General features: G+C 42.2%; 2 protein-coding genes across 4 annotated transcripts in view; one reads left to right on the top strand and one right to left on the bottom strand.

The window, feature by feature from the left end:
* SLC7A6OS (solute carrier family 7 member 6 opposite strand) overlaps positions 1 to 23,870 on the top strand; it is a 319,699-nt gene that overhangs the window by 93,762 nt on the left and 202,067 nt on the right. The window lies entirely within an intron of this gene.
* Positions 1,479 to 23,867, bottom strand: ZFP90 (ZFP90 zinc finger protein). 3 transcript variants are annotated; one of them, XM_075995734.1, is made up of 5 exons: positions 23,588 to 23,867; positions 23,355 to 23,422; positions 9,771 to 9,897; positions 9,329 to 9,424; positions 1,479 to 5,187 (listed from the first exon to the last, which is right to left on the bottom strand). In XM_075995734.1, the coding sequence occupies exons 2-5, from the start codon at positions 23,385 to 23,387 to the stop codon at positions 3,533 to 3,535; spliced, it is 1,911 nt and encodes a 636-aa protein (XP_075851849.1). In that variant the 5' UTR covers positions 23,388 to 23,422; positions 23,588 to 23,867; the 3' UTR covers positions 1,479 to 3,532. The 3 variants fall into 3 exon arrangements, with proteins under 3 accessions (XP_075851849.1, XP_075851850.1, XP_020138106.2); XM_075995735.1 differs by having other exon boundaries at positions 23,610 to 23,867; XM_020282517.2 differs by lacking the exons at positions 23,355 to 23,422; positions 23,588 to 23,867 and adding an exon at positions 20,210 to 20,622.

Here is a 23,870-nt window from a genome sequence, read left to right as displayed (position 1 = left end):
AGGAGACTTGTGTAGCAACATGAAAAACATTTATGATAAAGTTAGTTTTTTAAGTATAAGATTTTATCTACAGTATAGGCAACTGTAAATAACTGATATATTAAGGTGTGAGCGTTGTGGGTGAATTTAGCAGATTTAATTTACTGAAATAGTCAAGAAAAACATTGCAAGGCTCTTCACCATGCTGTCTCCCACTCAGTCTCAACTTAAAGTGTCATCATGTGCCTTCAACCACTCATCCCCGGCTGGGCGAGGTGGCTCACGCCTGTAATCCTAGCACTCTGGGAGGCCGAGGCGGGCGGAGGCGGGCGGATTGCTCGAGGTCAGGAGTTCAAAACCAGCCTGAGCAAGACCCCGTCTCTACTAAAAATAGAAAGAAATTAATTGGACAACTAAAAATATGTATACAAAAAATTAGCTGGGCATGGTGGCATATGCCTGTAGTCCCAGCTACTCGGGAGGCTGAGACAGGAGGATCGCCTGAGCCCAGGAGTTTGAGGTTGCTGTGAACTAGGCTGACACCACAGCACTCACTCTAGCCTGGGCAACAAAGTGAGACTCTGTCTCAAAAAAAAAAAAAAACAAAAACCACTCATCCCCAAATGACATTGAGTTACATGCAGCATCTTGAACAAAACATGGTTCTGGAGACATTGGAGTTAGAGTAAGAGCTATCCCTTTGGGGTTAGACAATTCCAATTCAAAGACTGAATCTGGGAAATATTAAATACTACCTTGGGTGAGTTTATGTACTTCTTGAGACCCCCCCCTTCCATTATAAAACAAGGATATAATACATGTATTAGGTTTCTTTAATGCAAACAACAGACACATAAAAAACTAGCTTGCACAAAAAGGAGGATTTGTTGGACTAATAGTGGGGAGCTCACTGAATCCTAAGGAGAAGAAATTAAGCTAGGTCCTAGGACCTCAGGGAATAGAAAGGAGAACACCATCATGTCAGCCTCATCTCGTCCTATACAACAGACCTCCTATCTCTGGTAAGAAATTGGACTCCAAGAACCTCTAGCTCTTTAACTTTTCAGCATAGCAACCCCAAAATAAGGCAAGTTCTCCTTCCAGCTCTACTTTGAAAATATTCTGGCAAAGGACTCCAGTTGGCTGAACTAGGTCACAATCCTTCCCCTAGAACTATCACTGAGCCCTGGGGACATCCTGACTTGTGTTTTTGTGGTCAGTACAACAGGAATTGCTACAAGAGGAAGAGAATGGGAAAGCTGGGCAAACAAAGACAAGAGCAACCACAACACCTCTAATTAGGAGTTGTAAAATTGAACGAAATGAAACATTAACATAATGTCTTTTAAATAGTAAGCATTCAATAAATGGTAGGCATTATTATTAACAACTCACCTGGATACGATGAGTTTAGCAGTGAATCCTTTCTTCTTGATGTGCCATTCTTAAATCTTAGCCAAGTTCTAAAAATTGAAAAAGACAAACTGACTCCCATTCAACTCAGAAGGCTATTTATTGAAAGAATACATTGATGTTACAAGGATGCAATTCCTGTAGCTCTGCAAGGGTATGTATAAGTGTACGGTGCACGGCTGCTAGGACTAGGAAATCCCTCTGCTCAATCAGCCACACGTACATCCTGGGCTCCCTCCTGTCAGTGAAGATGTACTGAAATTCAGAGTAGTGGCTGGATCCAAGCCAGGCTCCAAAGACACACAAGTGGTCTCCTTTAAGTCTTCTGGAACTAAGTTTTTATAAACCTCCGTAACAGTGGAACAGCACTCAGTTACAATTCATGCCATTCCTGGAAGTAGGCCACTATGGGGACCCTCCAAACAACCAGCAGTAAAATAAGATCCTGACATGCATCCCAGCCAATCAGTAGGGGAGGGTCTGAGTAGAATTACCCATTGTCAACTACATATCAGACAACACAAGCATGGTCTTGGCATTGTGTGTGAGCTAAGCATGGAGCATCATAAACAAGGGTTTCTTTTTTTTTAGTGGTTAACATCTCAGAAGGGCAGATCTGCTATGGAATAGCCCATCTTGCTTCACAGGTGATAGACTCAATGGTCTACACATACATTTCAGCCCCCATGCACATTTTTCCCTGCAGAGGATGAAGAATGCTTGGGAGCTGCCTCATGCCATCCAGGATGAGAGAAGGGTGATGGATGCTGCTGTCTGGCACAAAAAGAAGCCAGTAGGAAAGGTTAACCATCAACACCAGTGACATCATTTCACTCCATGATTTATAATTAGGTATGGAAAAATTTGCCTATCTTAAGGGGAGAAGAGGTTCTTGTGTGAAAGGGGCCAGTGTCCACAATTGCTTCCAAATTTCTCTGCTCTGTCATGAACCAACAAAGGTTCTAGAAATTTCTTTAGGATAAACCATTAGGGGATGGAGCAGGCCATGTAAGCTTAGCTCATGCTTTACTGATGCAAAGGCACCACAGAGCTAAAATTAGTAGACTTTTTTTTTTTAACGGGGAAATATTACCTTTGCACACAAAATGCGTCAATACATAGCATTTCTCTGAGTCAAAGACAAAACTGATGGCAATGGGTAATTAGACTTATATTTTTCTACAGTAAATTAACTGGGAAAAAATTCTCTTAGTTTTGTGTCATTTTCCCACTGATCTGATATAGGAAGTTTGGGGCAGTGCTTTTTCATGAGTATGCCACAAAAAGCACAGGATTTATTAGTGCTATGAAACCAATGTTAGCTGGAAGAATAATTATAACTGGGAGAAGGAAAAATGTCACCAGTAGTTCAACTATCTACAGTTTGTTTTTTGGTTGTAAGCTTGCAAGAAGTTGCTACAATGACTCCACTACACTCTAGCCAGGGCAACAGAGCAAGACTCTGTCTCAAAAAATTTTTTTATTTTAAAGCCCTCTGAATTCCAAAATACCTTTTCAGTGGCAAGGACATGGAGCTAAAGATCCAGGAAACCTGAATTCTGAACCCAGCTTTGCCATTTAGGTTGTATCACACTGTGCAAACCACTTCACATCTTTGGTTTTTAGTATCTTCATCTGTACAATGAAGTGGCTAAGCTAGTTGACCTAATTCTTTGAATGGTGAATTCCCGGAGGTGGAATTAGTTTCCATGGCGAAGTTAATGTAAGAGCTGCAGTTGAGTGCAGCTGTCAAACAATTTTAAAATAAGCGTCAGTTATTATAGCAGGAGTTCTATGTTTTTAAAAGGCTGTCAACAGTGGGAGTTACAAGTCAAGCTGTTGAAACTTGGTGATCTCCTGCATATATTCAAAAGCTTTATAAAGTCCAATATATAGGAATATTTCCAACTGCTACATATGGTGTTTGTAGTTGTTTTACAACATTCTGTAATTAGATCTGAGAATGTGGCTTTTATTTATTAAACAAAATTCTGTTGACTGGCACAGAGTTTTCTCCACACTCAACATAAAAACACATGATTCATCACATTCTCAAGCTTCCTCTCCAGTAAGAATCCTCTGATACTGAATCAGAACAGTATTTTAGCTAAAGTGTTCTGCACCTTCAATTTCAGGGTTTTTAAAGTTTATTTCGTGCATGAATCCTCTGGTGTTTAGTAAGAGCTGAGCTTCGGCTAAAGTTTTTCCCACATTCCTTACAAGAATAGGGTTTTTCTCCAGTATGAATTCTCTGATGATCGTGCAGGTTAGTTTTCTTTCGGAAGGCTCGTCCACATTCATTACATTCATAGGGTTTCTCTCCGGTATGAGTTCTCTCATGCTGAATAAGAGATGAACTTTGACTGAAGGCTTTTCCACAGTCTATACATTCATAGGGTTTCTCTCCAGTGTGGGTTCTCTCATGTTGAGTAAGCGATGAGCGTCGACTGAAGGCTTCTCCACACTCATTACATTCATAGGGTTTTTCTCCAGTATGAATTCTGTGATGCTCTATGAAACTTGTACTCCTTTTGAAAGCTTTTCCACATACATTACATTGGTATGGTTTCTCCCCAGGATGAGAAATAGGTTGTTGACTAAACGCCTGCTCACAGTCATAGGGGTTCTCTCCAGAATGAATCCTCTGATGGTCAGTAAAGTCTGTAATGTGACTGAAGTCTTCTCCACAGTCATTACAATGATAGGATTTCACTTCAGTTAGAGTGCTTTCATCTTGTGTAAGAGATAAGGTATGCTTGAAATCTATGCTGTAGTTATTGCTTTGGTAAGGTTTGCCTCTCTTATGAATCCTCATATGTTTATAAAGGGATGGGCTCTGACCAAAAGCCCTCCCACATATGCTACATTCAAAAGGTTTCTCGCCAGTATGAGTCCTCTCATGTTGGACTAGGGAAGAACATCGACTGAAGGCTTTCCCACATTCTTTACATTGGAAGGGCTTCTCTCCACTATGTGTGACCTCATGTTGAGTAAGGGATGTGCCATGCCTAAATGACCTTCCACATAGATTACATCGATAGGGCTTCTCTCCGGTGTGAATTCTCTGGTGTTGAACAAGGGAGGAGCTGCGCTGGAAGGCCTTCCCACAGAGACTGCACTGATAGGGTTTCTCTCCTGTGTGAGCATTCTCATGTTGACCAAGGGATGAGCTGTGCCTGAATGCCTTTCCACACACATTACATTCAAAGGGTTTCTCCCCAGTGTGAATTCTCTGGTGCTCTGTAAGCTGTGTCTTCCAGAGGAAGGTTTTCCCACAGTCAGTACACTCATGGTGTTTCTTTCCAGGATAAATTCCCTGATCTGTACCATTGGGGAAAGCTCCCTCTCCCTTGTGAGTTTTCTCATGTTTAGTAAGTGACGATCTATGAATAAAAGCTTTTCTACATTTATTACATTTAAAGGGTTTCTTTTTTGTAAGGATATTGCTCTGATTAAGTAAGTCTGAATTATGTTCCAAATTGTTTCCAAGTGTCTCACATTCACTAAGCCCTATTCTAAAAGGAATGTTCAGTTGTGTAACCAGGTCTGTGTTCAATCTAGAGTTTTCACCAAATTTATTTTGCTCAAAATTTTCTTGTGGTGTGATTATTTTCTTCTGGGTGGGTGCCTCTGGCCCCAGATGTCTCTTCCAGTTTTCCTGGTGCTTCTCTAACTGGCTGTCAACATCCCAGGAGTCTTCTAATGTGGAATGTGAGAGATTATCTGTGCTATGGGATATTTCTGATACACTCTGCTGCAGATATGATGATTTGGCTTCAGGCCTGATCTTCCAGTCTGAAAGAAATCCAAAGTACAAAAGTCCCCTATTCCTTTCTGTTGAAACAAACTGCTACAGTAGGAATTAGGAAATGAAAGAGATACAAATTATACATGACTCTGTTTTGAAATTAGTCCTGTATCCTGGGGAAAAGACCCAAAATGGAGGAAAGGAAGAGTGAAGAGAGATAATAGTAAAGACTATAGATCCAGACTGTGTGGTAAGTCCAGAGAATGAGGAAAGCTCATTTAGGAGAGATGGTTAGGGAATAAGAGAATAAGTGAGCATGAGTGTGTCAGGCATGGATACAAATGGAATAGATCATAGTCTACCTTGCAGGATATTATCTGCTCTCTATGTCTCCTATCATTTCACAAACCACCATGAAATCTATTTTCCCAATATATCCATTTAATAATTTATTTAAGGTCCAGTCTTTAAGGTTCCAGGGCTCCAAATGCTGCAAAGAAAAATCTATACCCAGTTAGCTAACCAAAATGGTTCTGACATACTTGGGAGATCAAAGGCTATACTTTACAAACTGAGGAAGAGTAGTATTTCAGGAGGTAAATCATCTTTGCCCTTATAAATGGTGCTTTTGGTCCATTTGAGCTCTGGATCTACACTAATCACTTCTCTTGACCAAGGAGGATGTATTTCAATCAGCCTAATAAATTGATCTCTAAGTCCCCATTTTTACTTCAGAACACCAATAGCAGAGAATTAATTAATACCTAGGTTCTAAGAATGTGAACTTTTAAAATCTAAGGGCAGAAGGCTGGGTGTGGTGGCTCATGCCTGTAATCCTAGCACTCTGGGAGGCTGAGGCGGAGGATAGCTTGAGCTCAGGAGTTCGAGACCAGCCTTAACAAGAACAAGACCCTGTCTCTACTAAAAATAGAAAAAAAAAATTAGATGGGTAACTAAAAATAGAAAAAATTAGCCAGATATGGTAGTGCATGCCCATAGTCCCAACTACTCAGGAGGCAGAGGCAGGAGGCTCACCTGAGCCCAGGAATTTGAGGTTGCTGTGAGCTGGGGTGACACCACTGCTTTCTAGGCTGGGCAACAGAGTAAGACTCTGTCTCAAAAAAACCAAAAAACAAAAACAAGAAAAACTAAGGGCAGGGAGCTTTCTGGAGCGATGAAAATGTTCCATATTGACAAGAATTTGGGTTTGATTCATCCATACATTTCTTGAAACCACCTAGATGACACATATAAGGGTTATACATTTCACTATATGTAACATTTCCTTAAAACATACAACTGTAAACAAATATTGAACTCCAGTTAATGATATGCATGCTCAAGTGTATAGAGGTAAAATGTCCTCATGTTTGCAACTTACTTGGAAGTACATCAAAAAGATGAATTGATAAATGGATAGATGAAGAGATACCTGATAACACAAATGTAACAAAATGTTAACGACAACAAATGAAATAATTTTGGTGGTATGTATGAGGTGTTGGTTGTATAATTTTTTCAACTTTTCTATATATTTGAAAATTTTCATAATAAAATGTTGGGAAGGAATAAAAACAACAAAGGGGCCCTAAACCTCAAAATTCCTTACCCTGCCACAAGAATCAACTCTGAAATTCTGAGGGCAGACAATGAGATATATATATATTTAAGAACCCTCAGTGGGACATTTGAGAAATGCTTGTAGAAATAACTAATGAGGAAGTTACTTCCCCAACCAGATTTCATAATAATCAATCAAGTAATTTCTGACTATTTTCTATAGGCTCTTCAACACAGATACAATATATAGAAATACTATAATAAATAGATTCGTCCTCCAGGAGCCTGAAATCTAAGAATATAAGCAAGACTCAATCTTTTGACAACTAAAAAAAAAAGCAAAATCATCAGATGATATTATTATTATTGAGACAGTCTTACTCTGTTGCCCAGGCTAGAGTGCTGTGGCATCAGCCTAGCTCACAGCAACCTCAAACTCCTGGGCTCAAGTAATCTTACTGCCTCAGCCTCCTGAGTAGCTGGAACTACTGGCATGCGCCACCATGCCTGGCTAATTTTTTCTATATATTTTTAGTTGTCTAGCTAATTTCTATTTCCAGTAGAGATGGGGTCTCACTCTTGCTCAGGCTGGTCTTGAACTCCTGAGCTCAAACGATCCACCCACCTTGGCCTCTCAGAGTGCTAGGATTATAGGCGTGAGCCACCGCACTCAGTCCAGATGATATATTATTAATCTGAGTTTGTATGGTAGAGATGACATAAATGGTATTTGTAATCAGGGAAGAAAGATATACATATATTATTATATATTATATCATGGATTATATAGACTTTGAACTCCAAGAACAGATAGTTTTGAATAGGCAGAACTTATTACCTAATGAGGAGGAAGTATATGCTACTTAGAGAGAATATTAACAGAAGTTCAACCTAAGGAAAGCTTGTTTTAGCAGAAAAAGAAAGATAATACTGCAAAGTATGGCAAGGGACCTTTCAATCAAGAGCATTTCTATTTCCTATAATGAGCTATACAGGGAGTAATAATAAGGTTTTGTCAGCGGTTTTAAGAAGATAAAGCATTAAAATCCAGTATGGTCCATCAACTGATGAATGGTTAAACGAGATATAGTATAACCATGCAACTGAATAAAAAGGAATGAAGTACTAAAAAATGCTACAAATGAATGAATCTTACAAACATTAGGCAAAGTGCCAGAAGCTAGTCATATATGACTCCATTTATACAAACTGTGCAGAATGGCCAAATCCACACAGATAGAAAAGTAGATTAGTGGTTGTAAGGGGCTGGAAGGAGTGAGGAATGGGGAGTAACTGTTAATGGATAGGAAGTTTCTTTTTGGGGTGATGCAAATGTTCTGAAATTAGATACCAGTAATGTATGTTCAACTCTTTGAATATAAGAACAAACACTGACCTGTACACTTTAAAGGGGTGAATATTATGGTATGTGAATTATATCTCAATAAACCTGTAATTTTAAAAATCCAATATGGATTATAAAAACAAAAGACTAAGTGAGAAATTCTAACTGACAATGATAATAATCTAAACCCAGGGCCTGGTTTAGGATGTTATCAGTATAAGTTAAAAGGCAGGAAAAATCTAAGCTACTTCTCAAAGGAAGAAAATAATCTACATGGAAAGAAAAAGGATTAAACTGATTATGATGTCTGGCTTGAGGGATTGATTAGAAATTCAGTGGATTCTAACAGACAAGGGTAGAAATGGGCAAGGTAGCAAAATGTGCTGGTTGGGGATAAAAGATGATGAATTTAGACTTTATGTATTCAATATGAACTGTGTGAAATGTCAAGTGGAGAGGTCCTGTGAGAGAAAAAGAAGTGACCAGGGTTAGTAAGTAAGTTAGTAAGTAAGGGAGATTTCTAAATCCACTGCACAGAATAAGAAGTTGCAACAACCAAAAAGCAAGACCCTTTTAGGGAGGTAATTGAAAAAGTCTAGGAGTCTGGAGGGCAGATTCCTTAAGGCAGATCCATTTGAGGGGAAAAGCAAGAAAAGCCAAAGACCTAAAGCCAAGCAGCACTTAGCAAGCAAGAAGACTAGGAGAGGATGATACTCCAGGAACCATGGAGGAGCAATGAGTCAATTAGCACAAATGTGGGATGGAAGGAAGATGCTGTTGCTCCCCAGGCAGATGTTTTAGACATGTGGTCAGGGAAAGGCATCTGCAGATAGGTTATAAAGGAGGGAGAATCAAGGCTGTGGGTGTTTCCTGTGAGTCTGGGGCATCTGACAGTGAAAGCAAAAAGACAGAACAAGAGACTAAGGGTTTCAATTCACATCTGAATGAGTAGAAAAGGGATCTCTAATTAATGAAGAAAGTTGGAGGCCACCAGGATAACCCCAATAAGTAAGGGTACAGGATAGGCAGAAATGGTACTCTGAGTGTAGGGCAGAAGCTACTTTTAGAAAGAAAAAAGGGGTCCCCCTTTGCCTCTAAGACCTACTAACACCCTTTTGAAAAAGAGAGACAAAAGAGAGACATAATGAAGTGTCACCCAGATGGCTTCAGCTTCCTATGCAGGTCTAGGGGCCCCCAACCCAGCTGCTGAAGAAGCTTCCCCTTCCTAAGCTATGCCAGCAACTGCATTCCTATATACCTGAGTCTCACTCATTCTCATTTACCTGGACAGAAACGTCTTTGGATTTCTCCCTCTGATATCCATGGCTCTTCTCCTTGCTCCAATTTGAAGATCACCTCTGGCTTGGAAACTTGATATCCTGCTCATGGGTAAATACACAAGATTTGGTTGTTTGTGCAAGTGGACAAAGAACCCTCCTAAGGACAAGTCAGTACTAGTCCTTGATCCTCAGGAACTCTGAAGGAAAAAAAAGGTGCAACTTAAGGAGTCATGCAATCGAATTGCCTATATCCAGTTCTGCAAAATAAAGACCTTTTACCTAAAGAGTAGGCTCAAAACCTGGTAAAGCTGAGTCCCAATGAGATTAACAAATTCTGACCCCTGAACACCCTGCACATGGTTACCTAAGCTATGAGCACCACAACCTTAGCAACCAAGGAAGGAAAGACCCACCAATAGGCAAGACACTCAGAAGCGGTCCTTACCAACAGAGACCAGGTGGCTGTAGTTCTCCAGCATCACATCCCTGTATAGTCTCCTCTGAGCAGGGTCGATGTGGTGCCATTCTTCCTGGGTGAAGTCCACAGACACATCTTTGAATGTCACTGATTCCTGTAGGATCACATTCCTGCTCAACTAGGGACCAACCCTACAAATGTTCCCATAGCAATACTGGGAACATATTGTAGGATCTAATAGAAGCAGTGACCACACATTTGTCAGCCTGATGGGGTAATGTTAGGTTATATACACTAGTTGTTTACATCAATTGTTAAAGGATCTAGTAGTGTCAGGCAGGAAAGTCACGAGAGGTAGTTTGTCCTGCAAAGCTATGTTCCCACTTAGCTATCTTCCTAGATTCCTTCAAAGCCAAGCCTTTTTATACAATCTCCAATTCCTTGCTGCCCATTCATTTCCTTTGTTACAAAATCCAAACACAATGGGTAGTAAAAAGTCATGGCCCTCTTCATCCCCATAACCAATCCCACTTTACTCCCCAGAAATAATCTCTTGACAGTTGGCTGTATACACTTAGAGCCCCTTGTCCACGTTTAACACACACACACACATCCAGAACCACACCCATACCTACAACAGAGAATCCTGTTTTATGAAATATCATACACATTGTTCTACAACTTACTTTTTACATTTACCTATGTCTCTTGGAGATCTTTCCATAGTAATATATATATATGTATATTTCCATAGTAATATATATATATATAATTTCATCTTATTGCTTTGAACTGTTTCATAGTATTCCATAGTATGGTTGTATCATAAAGTACCCACTGCCTAAAATTAACAGAACCCCACTGTATTAAGAATAAAACTCAAATTCTCCTATAGCTCACTGGGCTGGAGCACGCTGGTCTTTGTGTTGCTTGACTAGATCAAGACTGCTCCCACCCTGGCCTTTTTGCTTGCTCTAACCTCTTGATCTCTTCATGGTTGACAACTAGTTACTCTGTTGTCATCTCAAGCATGTTCTCCTTGGAAATGTCTTAGCACCTCCCTCTAACTTACTCTCCATCACATTACCGTGTTTAATTTTCCTCCTAGCCCAGGTATCTCCCACTGCCCAAATTCTTGACACCTGAACTCAGAAACAAAATAGGTTCAGAGAGAAAGGCCACTTGTACTTCTAACAATTATCTGAGATTAGCTTGTTAGCTTACTGTTTATATCCCTCTGTAAGCTCCATGAGAACAGACTTTATCTATCTTGATCACACTCAACATCTGTTTCCTGAGTTGGGCATTAAGGAGTTGGGTAAGATTTGAACTTTAGAGAAGAAAGGAGTGGCTCCTTCTAGGGACTGAGGTTCATGACCACATCCACACACAACACTGGCTCATCCATACATATTCCTGCTCAGCAGTGTGGCCACGTCCCTGCAGGAGCAGAGCAGGGTTGAAATGGGCCATTTTTCTGACCAAGGCCAGGGATCTGACTGACTAGATCTTTCCCAGATGCCTGGCTTTACTATGTATACTGTGGCAGACTAAAAATGCAAAAGAAAAACACTGCAGTCCTTGCATAAGTTTCAGTTTATTTTAAGAAGTGTTATTTATTAGCACACACTATGAGACAACACATAGTAAGGCAAGGCGCTGCAGGCACTCAAAGCAGGAAAGACTGGGAGAGGGACGGGAGACTTCAAGGCAGGCTCTGCACTGGCTCCTAAGGGGTAAGTGCCACTTGGACAGCAGAAGAAAATGTGGGAATCCAATCCAAGGACTGGGAAGCCTGAGAGGGAGGCAGGTCTCAGGCAAGGCCTGAGAGAACAGAAAGGAAAAGGGGGGTGGACCAGACACTTTAAGTTAGGTGGCAAGAAGTAAAGCCTTCTCCCCATTGCCTGTTCTGCCTTCTACACAGACCATCTCTTTGATTTAGTCATAGTTTTGGCCAACCTGAATTCCTTTGCTTGACTGGCTGCCTATATTTCATACATAGTCTCCTGGTTTTATTCTGCTCTTCTCAAAAGTCTGCCCTAATAGTAAAGAATGTGCTAACTAGCAACAAATATCTATGCAGGCGATTCACCATTTCTTGTCTTGACAGGGCAACCACTGGCCTCTGTTCTTCAACTTTTGGATCCCACCAACTCTTTTTTTCCTGGGCATTATCACAGTCAATTCTCTAAAACACAAATTTGATCATGCTTACAAATGCTTCATTTTTTTCCCACTTTTCCCTCACCCTAGTGAGGTCCTGTCCCTCTCCCGTCCCTAGTCTGTGCCATCACCTTCATCTTGACTATTGCTACAACCTCCTAGCTCATCTCTCCTTTTCCACTCTTGCCCTCACCCAAGTCCATTTCCCATATGAAAGCCAGGGTGAACTTGTTAAAACCTGCTAGATCAAGTCACTCTGTTTCAGTCTCCAATGGCACCCCGATCCAGATCCACTCCAAGTAAAGCCAAAGTCTTTACAGTGGCCCACACGGTCCTTCACAATCTGGTGCCCGGCTAGCTCCCCCGTTTCATCTCAAGCCTCCCACCCTGCCCACGGCTCTCCCTGAACTCCTCACGATTCCTGGAAGACACTAAGCATGCTTCTGCCTTGGAGCCTTTGCTCCAGCTGTTGCCTGGCCTTGGAAGCCTCTTCCTGTACATATGACTATGGCCCCCCACCCACCTGCTTTAGCTCTTTCTTCAAATGTCACCTCATCATAGCAACCTTCCCCCACCACCCTATATAAAATAGCACCCCGTCCTGAACTGTCACTGTTTTATTTTTTCCTTTTTCATAGACCTTACCACCTGACATATCGTAGTTTTATTTGTTTACAGTCTGTATTCCACAGCACAATAGAAACTCCAGGAGAGCAGGAATACTATTTATTTTCTTTATTGCTGGATCTCCATTGATTGATTCTCCTAGAACAGCTCTAACATACAGTGGATTCCCCATAAATATTTGTCTTAAGATTAAAACCTTCCCCCCCCCCAGGGGTGTGGTGGCTCACGCCTGTAATCCTAGCACTCTGGGAGGCCGAGGCAGGTGGATTGCTCCAGGTCAGGAGTTTGAAACCAGCCTGAGCAAGAGCGAGACCCCGTCTCTACTATACATAGAAAGAAATTAATTGGCCAACTAATATATATAGAAAAAAATTAGCCGGGTGTGGTGGCGCATGCCCGTAGTCCCAGCTACTCAGGAGGCTGAGGCAGCAGGATTGCTTGAACCCAGGAGATTGAGGTTGCTATGAGCTAGGCTGACGCCATGGCACTCACTCTAGCCTGGGCAACAAAGCCAGACTCTGTCTCAAAAAAAAACACAACAAACAAAAAACCTTTCCCCCTGTGCCCGGTTCAGGTTCATTCTTCACTAATACTCAGTCAAGTTCTCTCCTCTGGGGCTCTACTCCTACCCCCCGGTTCATATCTCAGCAGCTCCTCCCCACCCCGGGCCTCTCTCCAGCACAGCTCATAAAATACTATGACATTTTTCTGCTTGTTACCTCTTGGTCACTTCTACCAAACCGTGTTCCTACAGGGTCAAGACCTTGGCTCAGGTACCTTCAAACCTCCAGAACCAGTGTGGTACATGAAAGACAATCAAAAATATGCAAGATTGCATAGGTAAGATGTATTCTCAGATCCTTGGCATGAGTTAGCCACTTTAAGTCACATCAACAGCATTCCCAACGCTGCAGATCACACCTTGGACTGTAATAAATGATCCTGTGACATCTTTTAGACAGCTGCTTACCCTTCTTCCAGATATAATGGGACCTCATCAACCCCACTTAAAGGCTAGCAAAGCTATCAAGAAGTATCAGATGTTCCCTTTCCTCCGGCTGTCATAAAAAATGCCATGGCCAAATGATGGCGCTGAAAGCAAGGAACTAGAAATGGCATATCCTAAGTTGAGAAAACTCAATTCCTAAACTAGTAAATACTATCTTTGAGCCAATTTCATATCTCCTGGAGATCCAATTACCTCATCAATCACATGGGTTCTCTGAACTGGAGAAACAAGAGCTTTACAGCAGACCAGGTGACAGGGCACTTCCAGAAAGAAGAACATGTGCAACTACAATTCCCACATACGTGTGCAACTACTTTTTCCCTCCAATTCCCGCATATACCAATTCTGCAGGAGAAATTGGCTGAAATTTTAACTCGGGAAACTTTGTAACTTTGAATCTCTACTAAGCAGAAAAAAAGAGAATGGCAGCTGGTGAATAAAAAGTATCTAATTTATAAAAACTGTTCCCTCTAAGACCCAAAATAATCTGCTCAATTAGAAACACTGAATTTACAGTATGTGTTTTCAATTACTCAGTGTCCTCTGAGACCAGACCAGTAACAGTTCACAGAGCTGACTGTGTACCTAACAACTGAGTACAGAGAGGAGCACCATTATTACTGTCAACCTTTTTTTTTTTTTTTTGAGACAGAGGCTCACTTTCTTGCCTGGGCTAGAGTGCTGTGGTGTCCGCCTAGCTCACAGCAACCTCAAACTCCTGGGCTCAAGCAATCCTTCTGCCTCAGCCTCCCTAGTAGCTGGGACTACAGGCATGTGCCACCATGCCCGGCTAATTTTTCTATATATATTAGTTGGCCAATTAATTTCTTTGTATTTATAGTAGAGACAGGGTCTTGCTCTTGCTCAGGCTGGTTTCGAACTCCTGACGACGTCGAGTGATCCGCCCGCCTCGGCCTCCCAGAGTGCTGGGATTACAGGCATGAGCCACCGCGCTCGGACTACTGTCAACCTTTGTACACATACACAGCTGCCCTAACTCCATCACCATCCACAGTATCCCAAGCTGGAAACCTGGACCATATCCACGAGTCTTCGTTCTTCCTTTATGCCCTGCAGTCACCAAAAGCCTCAGAAATGTCTCCTGAATTCAGGTTCCTTCCTCCTTTAAACCAACTCAAATCTTCTTCACCAATGACAGCATTAAGACAGGTAACAGCAATCTAGATCTATGCAGTCTAATATGGCAGCCACTAGCCATGTGTAGCTATTCACTTGTATTTTTTAACTAAGGATTTAGATGTTCCCCAGTCACAAACTGGTTTTAAATATTAGGGGGAAAAAAACAAACAAACTTGCAATGAGGCTAGTCCAAATTGACATGCATGGTAAGTATAAAATACACACCAGTCCTTATACCAAAAGAAGAACGTAAAAATGTCTCATTAGTAATTTAAAAATATTGATTATATGTAGAAATGGTAGTATTCTAAGCCGGGCGCGGTGGCTCACGCCTGTAATCCTAGCACTCTGGGAGGCTGAGGCGGGCGGATTGCTCGAGGTCAGGAGTTGGAAACCAGCCTGAGCAAGAGCGAGACCCCGTCTCTACTATAAATAGAAAGAAATTAATTGGCCAACTAATATATATATATAAAATTAGCTGGGCATGGTGGCGCATGCCTGTAGTCCCAGCTACTAGGGAGGCTGAGGCAGAAGGATTGCTTGAGCCCAGGAGTTTGAGGTTGCTGTGAGCTAGGCTGACGCCACGGCACTCACTCTAGCCTGGGCAACAAGTGAGACTCTGTCTCAAAAAAAAAAAAAAAAAAGAAAAAAAAAAAAAGAAATGGTAGTATTCTGGATATATTGGGTTATATAGTATTATGTATCACTAAAAGTAATTTCACTTGCTTCTTTTCACATTGTGGCTATATGAAAATTTAAAAATACTTGTGGCTTGTATTTCTTTTGGATAGCATTGCTCTAGATTGTTCTAGATCTCCACCTCCAACCATCATCTTTCTCTCAAACTTTGCCTCCTGCCGTACACCCATGCTTCTGCCACGTGGACTCTTCCATGATAACATCATTCTTTTTTTGTCTCCTTGCTTTTACACATCTTTTTCTGACCATAATGTACTTTCTTCCATCAGCTCTACAGGAAAAATTCCTAGTCATCTCTCTAGAACCAGTTCAGTGGTCCCTTCCCTACTGAAGCTTTTCCAGAACCTCCCCATCCACCTTTAGCATCTGGTCCACATCTCCAGCTCAGAACTACACTACAGCCATCTATTCACATTGTTCTTCCTCAAGAATTTCTAAAATTCCTTTTCATTTCAGTATCTCCAACACCAAGTGTGTTGAGATTGTCCAGAATCACCTGGAAGACTTTTCTAAATTGCCCATGCATGGAAGGCCCTGGCAAGCATCTTGTAAAACTTCCTCAGGTGGTTCATTATGAAAGAGCAACAACTAAGATTTATTGAACACTCAATGCAAGCCAGGCACCGAGCTCGGTCATTTCTGTGCGCCTTCTCACTACATTTCCTCATGGAAGCCTTATCACCACCCCACAGGAAGCAGGTACCATTTCCTGCTAGTTTGAAAGCTTGACCCTGGTTTGAAAGAACCCCTGCCTGGCACAGAGCAAGCACTCCCAAAACATCTGCTGAGCGAATGAATAGAGTCTGGATAATTCTCACTGAAGAAAAACAAGGAGTCATTTTGAGGCTAAAAAATGGGCTACTGAATTAAATTTTTTGATTAGAAAAAGCAAGGGCAGGCCAGGTATGGTGGCTCATGCCTGTAATCCCAGCACACTGGGAGGCTGAGGTGGGAGGATCCCTTGAGGTCAGGAGCTAGAGACCAGCCTGAACAAGAGTGAGACCCTGTCCCTACTAAAAATAGAAAAATTATCTGGGCATGGTGGCAAGTGCTTGTAGTCCCAGCTTCTTGGGAGGCTGAGGCAGGAGGATCACTTGAGCCCAGGAGTTTGAGGTTGCTGTGAGCTAGGCTGACGCATTGCACTCTAGCCTGGATAACAAAGCACGACTCTGTCTCCAAAAGGAAAAAGAAACCAAGAACAAACTGAAAATCAATGGCATTAATAGCCAAATCTAAAAGCTGGTTCCTCTTCGGTATCAGCCAAACAGAAAAACCTCTGATAAATCTAGTAAAAAGAAATTTTAAAAAATGATCTTAAAGATAAAGGGATAAACAAAACAGTAAAATACACAATAGTGTGTTAAAAATGTGAAAAATCTTAATTAAGTGGATAATTTTTAAATTCTATATTATCAGTGTTGACACAAAAAAAGTAGAAACCTTAATAATTGAGGAGAAAATTATCCCCAAATCATCCTCTCTATAAAACATCCTGGGTCTAAATGTTTTATTATTTTTATATACTATACAAAATTTATGCTTATAAATATATATTTATATTATAAAATTTATATATTTTTGTATATAATATTTGTATTATATTTTATTCTGTCTTTCAAAAGACAGAAAAAAAAGCACTCTGAATGTTCTACAAATTAAAGATAAGCATGACACCAAAATCTGTTACAGAGATCTCTTTTAAAAAATGTCCAGTTGTATTTTGGAAGAATTATCTACTGTAACCAAATAGGATTTGATCCAGTATTATTTATACTGGTAACATTTTAGAAACAACCTAAATATAAGAAATGGTTAAATAAATTTTGGTATAGTTATGCAAAGCAATATAATATAGTCATTAAATCTGATTAAAAAAACAAAAGAAAAATCCTCATAAAAATGATATGAAATTTAAAATATGCTATAATTAAAAATATTTAAGGGTAAAAACATGCATAGGGAGAAAAGGAAATGCATCAAAACAAATACAGAGATCCTAATGAGGAGGGATCATAAATGAATCTATAGTGAAGAGATTAATATCTGGAATTGATAGAGAATGCCTAAAACTCAACAACAAAAAACCCAATTCAAAAGAGGGCAAAGGACTTGAAATAAAAATTTCTGTAAAGAAATATACAAATGGCCAAAAAGCACATGAAAGATGCCCAACATCACTAATCATTAGAGAAATGCAAATTAAAACTATAATGAGGGCCGGGCGCGGTGGCTCACGCCTGTAATCCTAGCACTCTGGGAGGCCGAGGCGGGCGGATTGCTCAAGGTCAGGAGTTCAAAACCAGCCTGAGCGAGACCCCGTCTCTACCATAAAAATAGAAAGAAATTAATTGGCCAACTAATATATATAATATAAAAATCAGCCGGGCATGATGGCTCGTGCCTGTAGTCCCAGCTACTCGGGAGGCTGAGGCAGGAGGATTGCTTGAGCCCAGGAGTCTGAGGTTGCTGTGAGCGAGGCTGACGCCACGGCACTCACTCTAGCCTGGGCAAGAAAGCGAGACTCTGTCTCAAAAAAAAAAAAAAAAAAAAAAAACTATAATGAGATACCACCTCATACATGCTAGGATGGCTACTATCAAAAACCCAGAAAATAATAAGTGCTGGCAAGGAGGTAGAGAAATTGGAATCCTTTGTGCACTGTCAGTAGGACCGTAGAAAGGCATAGCATCTATGGAAAACAGTATGGCAGTTCCTCAAAAAAATTAAAAATAGGATTTACCATGTGATCCAGTAACTTCACTTCTGAGGATACCCCAAAGAACTAAAAGCAGGGTCTCAAAGAGATATTTGTATACCCATGTTCAACGACTCAATGCCTCAAGTTCATGTCCAATGCCACAGCAGCATTATTCACAATAGCTAAAACATGGAAACAACCCAAGTGTTCATCAACAATCACTGGGTAAGCAAAAGGTGGTATAATATGTACAACAGAAATATACTCAGCCTTAAAAAGGCTTTTATCTTAAGATGTTTTATTTAGCCTTAAAAAGAAAGGAAACTCTGACAACTCCTACAACTTAGCTGAACCTTGAGGATAAGTGAAATAAGCTAGTCACAAAAAGAAAAATACTGTGTGATTCCACTAATATATGAGTCAAAAATCATAGAGACAGAAAGTAGAACGCTGGCCGGGGCACAGTGGCTCACGCCTGTAATCCTAGCTCTCTGGGAGGCCGAGGCGGGTGGATTGCTCGAGGTCAGGAGTTCAAAACCTGCCTGAGCAAGAGCAAGACCCCGTCTCTACTATAAATAGAAAGAAATTAATTGGCCAACTGATATATATATATAAAAAATTAGCCGGGCATGGTGGCGCATGCCTGTAGTCCCAGCTACTCGGGAAGCTGAGGCAGGAGGATCACTCGAGCCCAGGAGTTTGAGGTTGCTGTGAGCTAGGCTGACGCCACGGCACTCACTCTAGCCTGGACAACAAAGCGAGACTCTGTCTCAAAAAAAAAAAAAAAGAAACTAGAATGCTGGTTACCAGGGGCTGGGAGGAGAGGAATATGGGGAGTTATTGTTTACAAGATGAAAGACTTCTGAAGATGGATGGTGCTGCTGGCTGCACATGTGAATGTATTTAATACTAGCGTACACCTTAAAATCTGTTAAGATTATAAATTTTATTGCGTTATATGTATTTTATCACAATTTTTAAAATTTGAAAAAAGATATCGAAGCTAAAAAGTCTGTAATACTATATTATGCTCACATACGTTAGTAAGATATATTCCAATAAAATAAAAATATTAATAACACAAGACAGAGATTTAGGAAAACAATTATATTTTTGAAACAGGTCTTACAGGAACAGATTTTGACATCCTAACATTATCTTAAAGACTATTTCTTAAAACTGTTCAGTGGAAGTTACATTGTCATGTAATTATTTTATCAGAAAATTTGGGTCATGGCACCTGAAAAATACAAATCTTGCTACATTAGAAGCAGAAAATGCAGGAAGTGTAAAATTGCTGCTTGGGCTTAAGTGGTTATGGATGTACATTCATGTGAGACCCACGACCTTGTGTTTACTCTAGAGCAAGGGGTTGAAAGGAGGCCTTGCCCTAAAGAAGTTCAAAGCCTGGTACAGAGACAGCTGGGTAAACACACCACTCCATACTTTAACAGGTATGCACAGGTGCTATGGGAATGCACAGGAAAGGCACCTAACCTAACCTGGGGGAAGACCTGTGTGAGCTGAGGCTTAAGGACTAGCTCCAGTCAGCTCAGGAAAAAGCTGAGAAAGAGACCTCTGGGATAAAGGGAACTCAAACATCCTTGACCACAAACATCCAGAGCTGATTCAGCAAGTGGCTTAGCCTCCCCTGGTGGCCCAGGAGCATCTTGTCTGAGTTGGAGTGAACTGAGCCAACCTTTGCTGGGTCTGTTCATCCTGATGATCTAACCACAGAGCTCTCAGGATCTGGAATGGACAGAGACCAGGCCCCAATCCCTCCCCATGTCCTCCCCATCAAGGCACGACACCAAGAAACCTGGTCTCCACATGCAAACCAGTTTTTTTTAGAAAACTTCTCTTTATTTCTTACTGTTCTGGCAGCTTCAATTTTATTTTTTTATAATTTTTTTTCTCTTTTTTTTAAATTTTTCTCTTTTTACCCAGATTCTCCCTTCAAGGATTCAAGGAAGCTTCAACTTTAAAAATGGCAAACACCTTTCTTCACCCCTAACTAAAAATGCAGTACATGTGTAATGAAAAGGTGAACACAAGGATGCAGAGTGTTTACACAGATAAAGCTACCAACTATTCTACAGACCTTAAGGACTCTAAGGAGGGGTCTCCCACCTCTTCCGTCTCTGCTCCCAGTCCCATCCGACTTCACGTGGTACCTCTTCCGGTATTTGTTAATTATGCTGGAGGGGGGAAGGTCTCTCCCATCAAAACACGTGTCCATAGGAGCTCCAACTATCAAATTCTTTCTCCTACAATTCATCATTCACAGCAATCTTTACATACTAAGAAGTCCATACTAGCTCCCTGCCCAAAATCATCAGCTTGAGCTACACTGGCCTCCTTGCTGCTCCTTCAATATGGCAGACACACATCCTGCACAAGACCGTTCCCTCTGCCCAGAGCTTTTCTCCCAGACATCTGTGGCATTAACTCCCTCACCTCTTTCAGGTCTGCTCAGATGACACAACACCATCACAATGAAGAAAAGGCTTACCCTGACCACGCTATTTAAAATTGCACCTCTTGGCCGGAGCCACCCGCCTGTAATCCTAGCACTCTGAGAGGCCGAGGTGGGCGGATTGTTTACGCTCAGGAGTTCGAGAGCAGCCTGAGCAAGAGCAAGACCCCATCTCTACTAAAAATAGAAAGAAATTAATTGGCCAACTAAAAGTATATATAAAAAATTAGCTGGGCATGGTGGTGCATGCCTGTAGTCCTAGCTACTCAAGAGGCTGAGGCAGGAGGATCAACTGTGCCCAGGAGTTGGAGGTTGCTGTGAGCTAGGCTGATGCCACAGCACTCTAGCTCAGGCAAGAGTGAGACTGTGTCTCAAAAAATAAAATAAAATAAAATTGCACCTCTACCTCCCACTCAATCCCCCTTAGCTTTTTCTACCTTTTCCCCCTCTTCAGGTACTATTGCCTTCTAGGATACTGTATAATTTACTTATTTACTGAATTCTTGTTTCCCCTTTCCAGAATATCAGCTCCTTGAGAGCAGAGTCCTTTATAAATTCTGTTCATGGAAGTATCCCAACAGCTTAGGAAAGTGCCTAACACATCACAGGGCTCCAAGACTATCTGCTGAATGAACAGATGAATGAATGATGACCAATGAATTACAAGGTCAAAAAGAACAAAGTCTAAACTTCTACTCTCATCTACCCATTGCCCGAAGCCTACAGCTGCTGTCACACAGGACAATGGTTTAATAAATATGCCCCCTCATCTTGCCTCCCAACTTCCCTGACCCACAAAGTCAATGAGCTCTGTCTCCTTCCCCTTCTTTTTCACCTGCTTAGACTGTGCTCCTACTCAAAGGTAACATCTCTACTGACTCCTTCCCATGGGCAAATTTTCTGGCCCCTCTCTGAACTCACAGCAGCCTCTGGACCTCTGCAACAACACTTGAAAGCACCTATCTTGTGGTGTACTTCTGTATGACGCTGTCTACTTCCACCAAATTCACTTTCCAGAGAAGCAGTCACATGACTCATTACTCATCTTTGTATTCCCCGAGGGCCAACCTCAGAGAAGGGGAACCATTGACAAAGGGAAATTTCTGCCTAAAAAGCCCCACTGTAGAGTCAGTGTTCTGTTCTGTCCTGGTCATCATCCACAGTTAGATAATTAAAGTGGACCATCAGGCCATTCCATGGGAATATAACTGAGCCAGAGTGCTGGGGGAACATAGCTTTTCTTTTCTTTTTTACTTTTTTTTTTTTTTTGAGACAGAGTCTCACTTTGTTGCCCAGGCTAGAGTGAGTACATGGCATCAGCCTAGCTCACAGCAACCCCAAACTCCTGGGCTCAAGCAATCCTCCTGCCTCAGCCTCCGGAGTACTTGGGACTACAGGCATGCGCCACCATGCCCGGCTAATTTTTTCTATATATATTAGTTGGCCAATAATTTATATATTATATATTAGTTGGCCATTAATTTCTTTCTCTTTATAGTAGAGACAGGGTCTTGCTCTTGCTCAGGCTGGTTTCGAACTCCTGACCAGGAGCAATTCGCCCGCCTGGGCCTCCCAGAGTGCTAGGATTAAGGCATGAGCCACGGCGCCTGGCAGGAACATAGCTTTTAAAAGAGAAGTTTAAAGCAGTCCCTAAAATTCACTGCTCAGAACATATATCCACTGTCACCATTAAAAAGGCAACTCCCCTTTGGAAAGTACCATAGACCCTGATGAGGTGTTAAGTCATCCTAACTCTCACAGTCTACAGAGGCATCATTTTGATGTAAAGGTGATAATGATCATGGTTTGCTCTGGCTCTCCTCAAAACAAATTAACTGTCTTGTTCTAGTGTTGTTACTTGTCTTACTTTTTAAGGCTCACTCCTGTAAAACAACCATATAAGAAGTAAAAAAATAAATAAATAAAAGCAGTATAAGATTATATGCTTAATTTACTGTAAACTGCTTTTAGAGGACATTACTAGTTGGTATTTTCATTTGGATTGATCTTGATCCTCTCATACCCTTAGCAACCACAATCTGTCACTTTTCCTCCATTCTAAAGAGAGTGTGGATTGAAAGATCCAGAGACGACATCAATCTTATTTTTGCCAATATACTCCGTAAATCAATGGATAACCTCACAGTGTGACGCTTCTAGAAAGTGGTCCCTCTGCCACAAGAATTAATGGGTTCGCACAACAACTTCATGTTAAAGTGAAGGCTGGACTTCTGGGGGTGGTGTGCGCTATTATACCTTTGTTAAGGCAGAAAAGGACATGGAAAGCGTGGGGCAAGTCAGCCCTGGTTTTGTTTTTTTTGCCTACTAGCCCAAGAAAACCCCTCTCCAGCCTCCTCCTTGACATATTCTGACCAGGCTTCTTGGTCCTTTTACCACCTCTCTATGGGCCCAGGCCAGAGGCTGGGACTCCTCTCTCCTCACTCAGAGAGTCACATCTCCTCCTCCACAGTTTTCCATCCTGTCTCCCCACCCTCTCCATTCCTTACTGACAAGAGTTCAAAGAACTCTCTACACTGACACTTCCCAACGCATCCAACCTTAATTCCTTCCACAAGATCGCACCGCCCTGGTCCTCTCTACCCATCCGTGCAGCCCTCCCTTTGGGAATCTAGCTCCCCCGGGTCTGAACACCTTGGGGTTTCGCAGGGGTCGGAGGCTCCAAAGCGACAGAGCCACGAACGGGAGTCGCCAAGCGTAAGACAGCGACCGCTCCAAAGACGCCCGAGGGGATAGGACAGGTGGATGGGATGCCCGGACGGTTACAAACGTGCTGCTCACCTGAGGCGCAGCCGCCGGCGGTCTCGGGGCCATTCCTGCCTCGCCTAGGCCCGGCTGCCGGACAGGGGCTGGGGAGAGAGGACGGGGCCCACTCACCGGGCTGCAACCACCGGCCCCGCCTCCGCCCCTCAACCACTACTCCAGCGGGACCGGTGGGAGCACCGCGACCCCGCCCAGGCCTGTCGCTCTCCTGCCCCTCAAATTAAAGGCTCGGCCGCCTCCCCGGCACCCACCTCCGGCCACGCCCAGCCCCACCCGCAGGATGATGGGCGAGGCCCGCAGACACCCGCCAAACCCGTCAGAGGTGCCGCCCGGATCCGCGCTCTCGGGATCGCCGCCTTCGGGGGCGGGGGAGGGGCCCGGATTTCGCGACCTCCGGCCAACCCAGGGCCCTGGGTCGGCTCCTCCCACCCCCGCGGCGGGCTCGGTTCTCTCCGACTCTGATCTGCTTGTGGGCTGCCCAAAGCGGTCTCCGCTGCACTGGGGGCCGGACAATGGCCGCAGAGGCTGAGCAGA

Source organism: Microcebus murinus, chromosome 20 (assembly GCF_040939455.1).
Source record: "Microcebus murinus isolate Inina chromosome 20, M.murinus_Inina_mat1.0, whole genome shotgun sequence".
Lineage (NCBI taxonomy): Eukaryota > Metazoa > Chordata > Mammalia > Primates > Cheirogaleidae > Microcebus > Microcebus murinus.
The sequence above is the reverse complement of the archived record's forward strand: the minus strand, read 5'-3'. Positions and strand labels throughout refer to the sequence as shown.